Source organism: Schistocerca piceifrons, chromosome 7, assembly GCF_021461385.2.
Source record: "Schistocerca piceifrons isolate TAMUIC-IGC-003096 chromosome 7, iqSchPice1.1, whole genome shotgun sequence".
Lineage (NCBI taxonomy): Eukaryota > Metazoa > Arthropoda > Insecta > Orthoptera > Acrididae > Schistocerca > Schistocerca piceifrons.
In genome coordinates, this window is record NC_060144.1 from 321,160,075 (window position 1) to 321,173,998 (window position 13,924).

At 41.9% G+C, this 13,924-nt stretch overlaps 1 protein-coding gene across 1 annotated transcript in view; it reads right to left on the reverse strand.

The window, feature by feature from the left end:
- LOC124805176 (acetylcholinesterase-like) overlaps positions 1-13,924 on the reverse strand; it is a 111,222-nt gene that overhangs the window by 61,777 nt on the left and 35,521 nt on the right. Inside the window, exon 4 of the mRNA XM_047265663.1 lies at positions 6,288-6,473. Within this exon, the coding sequence (XP_047121619.1) occupies positions 6,288-6,473 (186 nt within the window). The remainder of the gene's footprint in view (positions 1-6,287; positions 6,474-13,924) is intronic.

Consider the following 13,924-nt stretch of genomic DNA (forward strand, 5'->3'; position numbering starts at 1 on the left):
TGTTGATATACCTTAATGGGGACAGCTGAAAATGTGTGCCCCGACAGGGACTCGAACCCGGGATCTCTTGCTTACAGGGAAGAAGCTCTATCCATCTTTATTTATTTTTTTTTTTACTCTCAATTTGTTCGTTATAGTTCGTTGGTGATGTTCGTGGCGGACGTCCTCTGACGCCCGTTGAAGTTAGTTATTGATTCATTCACTCAGTTTCTTTATTATTATTATAGAGGGCAGCTAACCCTCTGACCGAACACGCTGACCTACCGTGCCGGCATACATCTGAGCCACCGAGGACACAGATGAATAGAGCGACTTCAGGGACGTATCCCTTGCACGCTTCTCGTGAAACCCACAGTCCCAACTGTCCACAATCTACATTCGTAATGTTCGTAATAGATATTTGCCCATGCGCTCATTACTCGCACCAACTAAGGTGACGATTCCCGTAAGAGTTCGGGCAACCTGTGCGCATTCGCACAGACGAAGGTCATTGGCTGGGTAGCCTTTAAAACGCAAACCACGCGGAACGAAACATTTTCGTAAATACTGATGTCTTAATTTGTCGAAGTACGACTGAATGTATTTTCATAGCATCTTCAAAAGAAGAGTAACTGTTGCCGAAAGAACAGATACCATAGATGACCGTGCAGCTTTTCTAGACTAAATGATTATGAATCGAAACCCTCAGCTGCCGATAGGTGTTGTTGACATACCTCAATGGGGACAGCTGAAAATGTGTGACGCGAATCCGGGATCTCCTACTTACATGGCAGACGCTCTATCCATTTGTCGGCAGCTGCGGGTTTTGATTCATAATCATTTATTCTAGAGAATCTGCAAGGTCATCATGGTATCTGTTCTTTAGGCAACAGTTACTTTCTTCATATACAGTTAAAGGCTACCCGGCCATTGACCTTCGTCTGTGTGAATGAGCACAGGTTTCCCGAACACTTACGGGAATCGTCACCTTAGCTGGCGCGAGTAATGAGTGGATGGGCAAATATCTATTACGAACATTACGAATGTAGATTGCGGACATTTGGGAATGTGGGTCTCACGAGAAGCGTGCGAGGGATAAGTCCCTGAAGTCGCGCTATCCACCGGTGTCCTCGGTGGCTATACCCATTGAGGTATATCAGCAACAGCGGTCGGCAGCTAAAGGTTTCGATTCATAATCATTTATTCAAAAGAGGCAGTTTCTCGTTCGTTGTGGATCAAATATGTACAAGACTGAAGGCGCTGGATAACTGTATCAGCTTGCCTGTAGAAACACAAGTCGTATCATATTTCTAGTAACTATAAAAATTAGTAAACAAGGAATAACACTGGAATTTCAATAACAGTTCGTGCAAATATACATGAGTTTTCATCACACTACCTTCCAAATCTAATATGTACGAAATAATACGAATAGTGTTGAAAATAATATAAATTATTAGATGAGCGGGACTCAATCCAGCGATCCACCCATTACTGAGTTTGGACGCTAAGGACATAACCGCCGCCAGTCTGTTGTCAACTTCTCTTGTGATTTTCTCGAAATGGCCTAACTAGTATGTCTTACTACTTGCACATTGTGTTGTCCTAATGGACTATTAAAGGTGTACAAAGTTTGAAGTAAATATGTGATCCGAACGTCGTGGCCTTCCATTGTTACTTGCGCCAAAGCGACTGAAGATACAGGGGGAAAAAACGTAAATTAGTTACAAACTACTGCGTGAACACACTTTCTTCAACACGTAAATGTCACTACAGATATTCCGATTTAGGTTATATCATGTTCGATATGCCTGTCATCACTGGCGATTATGTGGCGCAGGAGAATAGCGAAATTCTGCATGACCAGCTGAAGTGTCGGAACATAGATGCTGTCGAAGACCTCCTGAATGGCTGTTTCGGGCTCAGAAGTGGCTTTTGGGTTGTTGCTGCACACCTTGTCTTTAATATAGCCCCACAAAAGTGAGTCGCATGTATTCAGATCCGGAGAATTAGGTGGCCAATCGAGGCCCATGCTAGACCGCGTTCTGGCTCTGGGGTGAGCCAGAGTGCGGTCGCCAAAGTACTTCTCCAGACATCAAACCCTCACCTGCTCCGAGGGGTCGTGCTCCGTCTTGCATAAACCATTGCAACGGTCACTTTGGATAACGAGAATGAAATCATCTTCCAAAACCTTCACTCACTGTTCGAGAGTCAAGGAATATTGCACCGATTATTCCGTGACTGGATATTGCACATCACACAGTCACCCTTTGAAGGTGAAGAGACTTCTCGATCGCGAAATGCGGATTCTCAGTCCTCCAAATGCGCCAATTTTGCTCATTGACGAACCCATCCAAATGAAAGTGGACTTCGTCGCTAAACCAACCCATAATGTCCATACTAATTCCCATCACGTCCCGCGGCCAACCGTGCAGTTTGAACGTCCTAACCCAAACCGTTAAGAATCTATAACTTTTTGATTTCATATAGTTCTATAATTGTCACCCTGTATTACTCGCGAGCGTAAATCTTGATAGTCCCAACATTTACTTGTAGACGAAAAGTGATTCTGTCTTCGATGTTTAGAAATCAGGTGCGAAGTATTGTGGTTCAATATTTTAAATTGTGTTCCTTTTATAAAGAGAACGTCAACAGTAACTTGTGCATTTCTGCAATTTAATTTAATCTGTAGATATTGCAGCCATGGGTGAGATATTACCGCAAACTTCTCTTTCTTTTGAACTGGTTGAAGTGGCCGTTGACTGAGGTGAAGTTCCTTTTTTATTATGGTATCTTTTCTCGACATGGATTATCTCAGGGGTTGAATTTATTTAATGGCATCATCTGAGAGACAATTCCCCAGTTACGGTTCCTTAAGTACCACCTGATACCCTGTTTAAATGTGCGCGACTGGGATAAAGGGGCCCTGTGATCTATCGAGTTACAGGAACACTGATATAATGAATTGATTTATGCTATTGATTTGTGGATAAGGTGCAACTCAGGTACCTTCGCTTAAATTACAAGTAACTGTTTTAAGATGTTATGGCATGCCTGGTAATTGTGTTTTTTCTAAAACCTAATCGTTTCTTTACACCTGTCTAAATGTGCGAAAGGTCTGTTTAGACCTGTGGTGAATGTAAATAATTCTTACATCAACTTCTGGACGAAGTTTTTCACGGGTGAGTCTGCTAACTTCTTTCGTCAGATATTGGTTTGCTGTTCTGGTGCTGTAATTAAGTTGTTGACTGCAATATAACACTTCTAATCGGAATTTTGTCAGCTACTAGTTCTGAATTAATTGAACTCTGAGGCACAGAGATCCTTTTAAGAAAAAAATATTCTGATATTTAGGGCGTCTGATTTAGTTGTTAATTATTTTAAACAACTCAGTATTTACCTTGTGAGTGTTTACAACCGAGTGTGCTCAGGTTACCAGTGTGTGCCTTGTATGAAATTATTAGTGTGAAATAAATTGTGAAACTTCATTTTGCTGAGTGTAGGCTTGGCAGCTTACCACTCCCAGATCCCCGCATCCTCACCGTTTCACTCTGATACTAAACGTAATCTAAAAACTACCTCAACGTTATATAAGCATGCATCTTTGTATTTTAACCGTTGCACAATCGACAACTCGCGCCTCGTCTCCTCGAACAGGATCTTCGGCGTGAAGATGGACGTGGCACGTTTGCCGCAAATGTCATGGAGGCCGTTTCCCAGGAGAGGCAGTCAGTGAACCAACACGGACAGCGCAAGTATGCAAGCCAACGGCCCATCTGTTTGTTCTACAGCCCGTGTGACTTGCAAGTTGACCTGGCCGAGCATCTTCCGGACACGAGAGACGTGCACCGGAAACGGTAGTGGACACATTATTCCTTTGGCCGACCGGATCTGGAGGCGAGCGGTGGGTCGTCGTCATCCACAAGTCTCGTGGAGGCTTCAAGTTTCTCCACTGTTCGTCGTCGCACAGCGGCTTTGCATGCTCGGTGAGCTGCATTTAGTTTGTTTCTTCGGTGTCGAGACCACAAGGCATTCGTAAAGACTGATCTTCCGCCCCAGTGAGATATGTGATAATTGTGGCTCTTCGCTTCCTGCACATTTTGGTGCCCTGCTTCTTCTATATCGAACTCAGTTCAGCCTCGGGTTGTTCCCTGTTCCTGCGTCTGGTCAGGATATTTGAGGAGCGTGTCACTCGTATCAGAACATAATAGCTTCTGTTTGGTACTTGTCATAGAGCTGTGATTTGATTGTTTTTTACAATTTTGGGGTTTTGTAAATTTCTTTTCTGTTCAATGTGTTATTAGTAAGGGCTTCCAATATACAGGGTGGTCCATTGATCGTTACCGGGCCAAATATCTCTCGAAATAAGCGTCAAACGAAAAAACTACAAAGAATGAAACTTGTCTAGCTTGAAGGGGGAAACCAGATGGCGCTATGATTGGCCCGCTAGGTGGCGCTGCCATAGGTCAAACGGATATCAACTGCGGTTTTTTTTTAAATAGTAACCCCCATTTTTATTACATATTCCTGTAGTACGCAAAGAAATATGAATGTTTTAGTTGGACCACTTTTTTCGCTTTGTGACGAACAGTTGGTAACAGGTAGGTTTTTAAAATTAAAAATCACAAAGCGAAAAAAGTGCTCCAACTAAAACATTCATATATCTTTACGTACTACACGAATATGTAATAAAAAAATGCGGGTTCCTATTTTAAAAAACGCAGTTGATATTCGTTTGACCTATGGCAGCGCCATCTAGCGGGCTAACCATAGCGCCATCTGGTTTCCCCCTTTAAGCCAGATGAGTTTCGTTCTTTGTAGTTTTCTCGTTTGATGCGTATTTCGTGAGATATTTGGCCCAGTCACTATCAATGGACCACCCTCTATATATATATATATATATATATATATATATATGGGCAAATCTTGTTGCATGTGTTTTGGTGGGTTACATCGTACTTCCAACTTCCAAGCCAAGCTTGTGTTTAGGTAGTTGAGGTTCACCAGCCAATCGTTCGGTCCTCCATCCACCTATGTTTTCTGTCCCGCGCCTGTTAAGTATTTACCGTTTCCACCTCGTGGCGTGATTTGAAGCTGAATCTCGGTTGGCCGCTCAACTTCTTTACTATCAGGTGTAAGTGGGCGTAGCAGCCTTGTCCAATCGCCCTATTATCTTTAAGTAACTTTTCACAGCTGTTTTGTCTACGCTGCCAGCGTGTAATCTAGTAACTGACGTTTTTTACTCGTTTTGCTTAAATATTAGTTCTCTGTTCATCAACCTATCATTGTACGCTTTTGCCTGAGGTTTGTTCTCACTGGTCGCTTAGGAAAGGAGTGTGGTGAGCAGCGTATCGGGCCTGCCCTAAGTAATTTCTGATCCATTCATCCACACCACATTGTGTGAAGCATGGTGGCTTCATATCAAGCACCTTCAATTATTTTGGTTTCCTTTCAATGCAATCCTTTTTAGGAAAATTTGAATTATTTGTTCTATTTTGGTCAAATGCGTTCTAAAGATCTTATTGGCGTACTTGTTTTGAAGATTGTATGCTTAGAACCTTTAAAGAGGTTGTTATGTAACTTCATTTGATGAAATATTATCTTGCTTCTCTCATTGATTTTTTTCTGTAAATATTTCAACAATAGTAACTAGTGACACACACAAATGGCATACTTTTAGGAAGAGAATAACATTTGTTGTAAATTTAAACTTTCATACATCATATTCCCATGAATGGCTTTTGGAGAGTTGAGAGCAATTATTTCATTTAACATTACAACCGTTTTGTTATTTGGTCTCACTGAAACATTTGCTAACATTGTTGGTCGATTATCAGCAGTTGTTCTTAAATTTTTATGTAATTATTGGGTTTGTCTTAGTATGTCAAGGTCCTGTTGACCTAATTGATAAAATTATTTATTCTGAGGAGCACTAATAAAAATCTTAATATCAATAATGTTCAATCCTTATTTTTCCCAGTCCTTCCACTCCCAGGCAACCTTATGCCAGTAATGCATGCCAATATTCCTATTGGTAAGTTCTGATTTAATCAAAGTTTCTATCTTCATTTTCGCACAACTAGCCACCTTGAAGAAATACACCTTCTGTAAACAGATAAGCTGGAAACCATTTCACTGGACAAGGAAATGGCTAGTGTAAAGGTAAGCACCCAAGAATCTGAAGTTTGACTCGCAGAGGAAGGACTAGTAGTCTTATGCAGCTTGCTGAGCATCCTAATCAACATAGACAGTGATTAACTAAAAGCAGTGCGCTGTCAAAGTTTGTGAGGCAACGGGAGCTGGCATACCTGCAGACTGCGGAGAGGTGAAGTGGTGCGAGGCGGAGCAACCGCCGGCGCTCTGGCCTCCAATGGTGACCCTGGCGGGGTCACCACCAAAGGCCGCAATGTTGCGCTGCACCCACTGCAGCGCCATCTGCTGGTCCTTGAGGCCTGCGTTGCCTGGTATCACCTCATCCTCCAAGCTCAGGAAACCTGTTGGCAGATGGCGACAGAAACTTTTTACATAAAACTGAAGGGAACCTCCTTTTCTTGAAAGATGTTGGACTGTACCAGTATAAACTCAACGTCTCGGAAAATCAGTCATACAGACATAGACGAAAGGGATACTTCAGCGCACCAGACAAAATCAACATTGTTTTGGTCTTTTTTTAGCTCATTCAAGCTTTTTGCTGTCGAGGAGATGTCTCAAAATGCCACTACTCCTCACTTTACCACTTTGTCTCAGGATGATACTCAGTGATCCAGGATACATCACCTGGGAACACACAACTGAACCATTCGTGGCCATTGGCAATCCTCTCAAGAAGATAGTCACACACTTTTCTTCAATTGTGGTTCTGCTCAATTCTTAGGTTCTTTGGCACCATTTTGGCACAAACCTTTTGCATCTGCAAATCTTCAGTCAAAATCTGATTTACAATGAAGGTATTTAAGCTTAACAGGTCTCCTATAATCAAATGGCTCTAAGCACTATGGGACTTAACATCTGAGGTCATCAGCCCCTAGACTTAGAACTACTTAAACCTAACTAACCTAAGGACATCACACACATCAATGCCCAAGGCAGGATTCGAACCTGCGACCATAGCAGCAGTGCAGTTCCGGACTGAAGCACCTAGAACCGCTCGGTCGCAGCTGCCGGCTGTCCTGTAATCCTTATCGATAAATGTTTGTCCAATCTCACAAGAGCACGCACATGTTCGTCTGTTTTTGAAGTTGAAGGTCTCCCTAAACGAGTTTCATCTTCAACGTATTCTCTGCCTTCCAAAAATTATTTGTGACAGCGAAAAACTTTTGGTCTTGATGAAGAATGTTCCCATAAGCCTTATTCAACTTTTCAAAGGTCGCACTCGCGAATTTCCCAAGTTTAACAGAAAATTTGATTGCATAATGTTGCTCTAAATTCTGCTCTTCCATTTTCGTACATACAAAAATAACACAACTTGACTGATGGTGCTCTGAAAAATCACGTGATGGCTGCATGGAGTTGAAATTCCGAGTGAGCATCTGGAAGGAGCGAACACACCAGTCTACACAAGTAGAACAACACAGCGTTGCCATATCGCTCGCAGTGTTGTCGGTCTCATTACTTTTGTCAGAACTGGCACAAAGCGGTGATGACAGTACAGTGGTGCACATGTGTCAGTTGACTGTATGGAATCACAGCAGTAAGGTCAGTCGACTTGGAGATGTGGCACAGTAGCGCTATCGTGTTTGGACGTTCTCAAGACCACACAGTAAATAAAGTTTTTCAGTTTGTTCTTGTTTCGAAGTGGACTGTCCAATACTGGGTTACAGTTTCAGAGTATTTACATTTCATTAGCAAGTAGATCGAATCCTACATAAAAAGATTACTTATTACTGGTTTAACACAAATTGCAGTCTAATGTGCAAAGAAGAAAGGGGCGAGTCCTCATTAGTTACAAATTTTCCTTATTGTTTCTCTCCTTATTTCTGACTCTTTGAAACAAACGTAATTATCGAATTTAAAGTGTCACACCACCTATTCATACTGGGTACAGGAGAAACAGAGGAAAAACATTTATTCTATGTCCTTGAGTAATCACCGAGAAGACATTACATATAAGTGAAGAAATGCTATCCACTTTCATTGACATGCAGAAAGCTTTAGATAATGTAAACTGGCTGGTAATCTTTTATGCCCTCAAAATTGAAGGAAACTCAGGTACTTAAGTTTACAGGTGGACATGGTGAAGGAAACTGCATGCAGTCCACATCTGGACTGAAATACCTCGAAAAACTCCAGTACTCAACAATGGAGAAACTCAAAATCAGCTGAGTGGAGGCATGTAATGTGGGCTAAGAAGTGGCGGCCGGCCAGTGTGGCCGAGCGGTCCTAGGCACTTCAGTCTGGAACCGCGTGACCGCTACGGTCGCAGGTTCGAATCCTGCCTCAGGTATGGATGTGTGTGATGTCCTTAGGTTGGTTGGGTTTAATTTAATTTTTTTTTTAACAAGTAGCGACTTTGCTCCTTTTCAAATGTTGTGGGGCGTCGAGCGCACCGACAGACTGATGAGACATTTTACCAGAGTGTGTAGAAAATGTAGTTCAAACCAGCCAGTTTTTTGGGAGTGTTTTTGCTGACCATGGCTTGAGTTTACTCATTCAGCTTACCATGAAATTCAATAATCAGAATGTTTATTGCAACTTTTTCGATGACCAAGTGCTGCCCTTTCTTCTGCGTCTTCATTATGAGAATGCTCGGGGCTCTCCATCTTCCGGTATGACGACAACAGTGTTAAGTAGGTTTCGCGCTTATGCTTCCAATTTGTGGAACACTCAGGAACACTATTGCAATTCGACTGACCCACTAACTCATCCAGTGTTAGTCCCATAGAAAAGATTGAAAGAATGTGTGATGTCATAAAAGAAATTACTCATATTATTAAAGCACTCCGTCATCAGGCTACAAGTGGCCCATCGGGACCATCCGACCGCCGCGTCATCCTCAGATGAGGATGCGGATAGGAGGGGCCTGTGGTCAGCACACCACTCTCCCGGCCATTACGATGATTTTCTTAGACCACGGCCGCTACTATTCGGTCGAGTAGCTCCTCAATTGGCATCATGAGGCTGAATGCACCCCAAAAAATGGCAACAGAGCATGGTGGCGCGGATGGTCACCCATTCAAGTGTCAGCCACGCCCGACAGCGCTTAACTTCGGTGATCTGACGGGAACTTGTGTATCCACTGCGGCAAGGCCGTTGCCCTCATATTATTAAGGGAGAATAAAATTTAATTGGGACTAGAATTTAGTAGTAGCAAGAGGAAGAGAAGGAAAAATAGTAGACTGGAGAAATAGTAGTGGATAGATGGCAAAGAAATGGAACAGGAAGCGCAGGAAGCTGGTGGTGATAGGTTCCTATGGGATCAAACTGTTCAGGTCATCGGTCCCTAAGGTTTACACACTACTTAATCTAACTTACGATAAGGACAACACACACACCCATGCCCACGGGAGGAGTCGAACCTCTGACAGGGGGGAACTCGTGGCAGCACAGGAAGGAGCTTTGAACAGAGGGTAATGTAATCATCGCTGTCACTTGGTTAAAGAATCATGAAAGATGGCTATATACGTGGAAGAGGCCAGGAAACGTGGAAGGTTTTAGACTGTTTATATAATGTTAAGATAGAGATCCCAGAACAAGATTTGAAACAGTAAGACTTTTCCAATGATAAAAGTGAGCTCTGACATAATTTATTGGTTATGAGGTGTACATTACCAGTAACGAGTTTGTAAAGAGGTAGGAAATTAAGACGATGTGATCTGGTTAAGTTTCTTTTTACTTATTTATTGGACTTCGGTTGCATGCAAACAGATAATCCAAACACACAGTGTCTTAAAAGATAAAAAGCTGCAGGTCCTTGGTGAATGGTATAGAAACCGAAAATAAAATGTCATGGACAGTTCAAGCATAATAATACAGGCAGAAATACTTTGGCCCCTTACGATAACAGTCAGATTTCAAACACACAAAAACACCAGCACACCACATGCTTATACACGACTCGTGCCCACACTTAACAGCTACAGTTTCATTTACACTTTTAAAACCAGATCCATCGGTACTTCTTTATTTTTTGAGTCATCAGTCTTCTAACTGGTTTGATGCGGCCCACCAGGAATTTCTCTCCTGTGCCAACTTTTTCACCTCAGTGAAGCACTTGCAACCTACGCCCTCAATTACTTGCTGGATGCATTCCAATCTCTGTTTTCCTCTACAGTTTCTACCCTCTAATACCACGGAAGTTACTCCATGATGTCTTAACAAATTTTATCGCCGGCCGTGGTGGCCGAGCGGTTCTAGGCGCTCAGTTCGGAACTGCGCGACTGCTACGGTCGCAGGTTCGAATCCTGCCTCGGGCATGGATGTGTGCGATGTCCTTAGGTTAGTTAGGTTTAAGTAGTTCTAAGTTCTAGGGGACTGATGACCACAGCTGTTAAGTTCCATAGTGCTCAGAGCCATTTGAACCATTTTTTTTTTTTTTTTTTTTTTTTTTTTTTTTTTTTTTTTTCTACGATCCTGTCCCTTCCTCTTGTCACTGTTTTCCACACATTCCTTTCCCCACCGATTCTCCAGAGGACCTCCTCATTCCTTATCAGTCCACCTAATTTTCAACATTTTTCTGTAGGTTCACACCTCAAATGCTTCGATTCTCTTCTGTTCCGGTTTTCCCACAGTCCATGTTTCACTAGCATGCAATGCTGTGCTCCAAACGCACATTCTCAGAAATCTCTTCCTCAGATTAATGCCTGTGTTTGACGTCCGTAGACTTCTATTGGGGAAGAATGCCCTCTTTACCAATGCTAGTTTCCTTTTTTATGTCCTCCATGCTCCGTCCGTCATGGGTTATTTTGATGCCCAGGTAGCAGATTTCGTTAATTTGATCTACTTCGTGATCACCAGTCCTGATTGTAAATTTCTCGTTGTTCTCATTTCTGCTACTTCTCATTACTTTCGTCTTCCTTCGATTTAACCTCAATCCATATTCTGCGCTCATTAGACTATTAATTCCATTCAGCAGATCCTGTAAGTCTTCTTCATTTCCACTGACAATTGCCGTAAGGGAATCTTACCACTGATATTCTTTCACCCTGTAGTTTAATACCACTCTTGAACATTCTTTTATTTCCGTCATTACTCCTTTACTGTAAAAATAGTATACAGCCTTTTTAATCCGAGCACTTCGTGTTTGGTCTTCCGCTCTCACTGTTCACTCTTGGCTCACGTAGTTATTATATATTACCGTCTCCCCCTATTGTTTACTCCAGTTTTTCGCAGAATTTCGAACATCTTGCGCGATTTCATTCCTCTTTTTCAAGGTCGACAAATCCTATGAACGTGTCTTGATTTTTATTTAGACATTCTTCCGTTATCAGCCCCACACTCAGAATTGCCTCTCTGCTGCCGTTACCTTTCCCAAAGCCAAACCGACCGTTATCTAACACATCTTCAGTTTTCTTTTCCATGCTTCTGTACATCATTCTTGCCAGCAACTTGGATGCGTGAGCTGCTAAGCTGATTGTGCGATATTTCTCGCACTTGTCGGCCCTTGAAACCATTGAAATTGTGTGTAAGATGTTTTTCCATAAGTCAAATGGTATACCGCCAGATTCATACATTCCACACACCTATGTCGATAATTGTTGCCACTCCCAGCAATGATTTTAGAAATTCTGATGGAATCTTGTCTACCCTTCTGTCTTATTCGACCTTAAGTCTTCATAAGATCTTTTAAATTATGATTCTATTACTGGATAGCCTATTATATCTTCTTCCGTCACGTCATCAAACAAGTCTTCCCCCTCATACAGGCCTTCAGCGTACTCTTTTCACCTATCCGCTCTCTCCTCAGCAGTTTACAGTTGAATTCGCATTGTACTCTTAAAGTTACCACCCTTGCTTTCACGTACACTGAAGGTTATTTCGACTTTTCTGTATGATTAGTCAGTCCTTCCGATAATCATTTGTTTTTCGATTTATTCCCATTTTTCATGCAGCCATTTCGTCTTAGCTTCCTTGCACTTTCTATTTATTTTATTCCTAAGCGACTTTTATTTCTGTATTCCTGAATTTTCCTGAACATTTTTTTGCTTCCTTCTCTCATCAATTAACTGAAATTTTTCACCTGTTACCCATAGTTTCTTCGCAGTTACCTTCTTTGTACCCATGCTTTTCTTTTCGATTTCTGTGATTGCCGCTTTTGGAGATGTCAATTCATTCCTCTGCAACTGAAATGCCTATTACTAATTTATAAAAGCCTAAATTGTTAGGAAGAAATAGTATTAGCGTATGAGAAGTAAGCGCCTGATGCATCCATTACCTACCATCCGGATTCCGTTCTGTATCGAGGGCAGCTGAAGGAAATCTAATTTCCTGCAGCTCCGCAGAGTTGCAATATGATGATGGTACGAGGAGTAGTCTAGAAAGGTGGTGTCAGTACCAGCTGTGGTCGAGCTTCAATCTGGCAGTGATCCTCCCAAACTGTGTCTCATTACCTATGCTAGATGCTCGCTATTTAACATACCACTGGGCCTTCAGTAGATGAGGATGGACTTGTTTGTACCTGATGCCCTAATGCAGATCTTCGGTCTCCCATGTCTTGTTCCATTAGTTTTTGGCTATGTCTGTAACTACTGGAAAGACACTATTTGGTGGGATGCATCGCTATTGTACTTCATTCGTCGTTGCGTCCTTAGTAGAGATGTGAAACTACCATAGAGTGTCGTAAGTAAGCGTAGAATATGGTAGTTTTCCTAGTAGCTTTGGTCAGTTAAGATCGTAACCGCAGCACCTGCCCATAGTAATGTTGCATACCTATTGTGCGCTACTTCATTTCGATCGCTCCGTTTGCGAATGCTATCTGTCTCTTACTACGTAAAAACCGAGAGCGGCGAGTGAGGATATATGCAGGGCTGCATAACCTAAAGAATATTTTTCTCCTGAAAAGTTATCCTCCTGACAGTTATTGTCATATAGCGGTAGAAAACGCAATTTCCTAAAAAAAAGGAGTAAAATTAATAAAATAAAAAAAGGCAAAATATACATTCAGGGTGTAACAGAATAACCTGAAAAATAAGCAGCACCACGAAAAAATGTGTAGAATCCAAAGTTGATTATTTTCGAGGCGGACATCTACTGTTTATGGCTCTGAGCACTATGGGACTTAACTTCTGAGGTCATCACTCCCCTCTACTGGTTAGCCCGCCACCCCAGCCCCCTGGGAGTGGGGCAGGAGGCAACTTTAAAATTTCAAACGGGAACCCCCATTTTTTATTGCAGGATCAGATACTACAAAATAAATTACGTACATTTTGTCTTAAAGATTTGTTTTGATTCTTGGTAGCTGGTTCTGTAATTCAAGAAAATCCATGTTCTCATTTTTGTGTGGAAAATGGTTACGGATAAATAAAAAATACTTATTTACTTCGTAAATTTTGATTCGCTAAAACTAATACTCTCCCTCTCTCCCTATAGGGTGGGGTTTGAGAGAGAGGAACTAGATTTTTACAAATGTTGACCCGAATTTGAATTTTTTCCGCAGATTCGGACTGGGTCAACATTTGTAAAACTCTAATTCCTCTCTCTCAAACCCCACCCTAGGGGAGAGATGGAGAGTTTTAGTTTTAACGAATCAAAATTTACGAAGTAAATAAGTATTTTTTATTTATCCGTAACCATTTTCCACACAAAAATGAGAACATGGATTTTCTTGAATTACAGAACCAGCTACCAAGAATCAAAACAAATGTTTAAGACAAAATGTACGTAATTTATTTTGTAGTATCTGATTCTGCAATAAAAAATGGGGGTTCCCGTTTGAAATTTTAAAATTGCCTTCCGCCCCACTCCTAGGGGGCTGGGGTGGCGCGCTAATTTTAGCACCAGCAGATGTCCC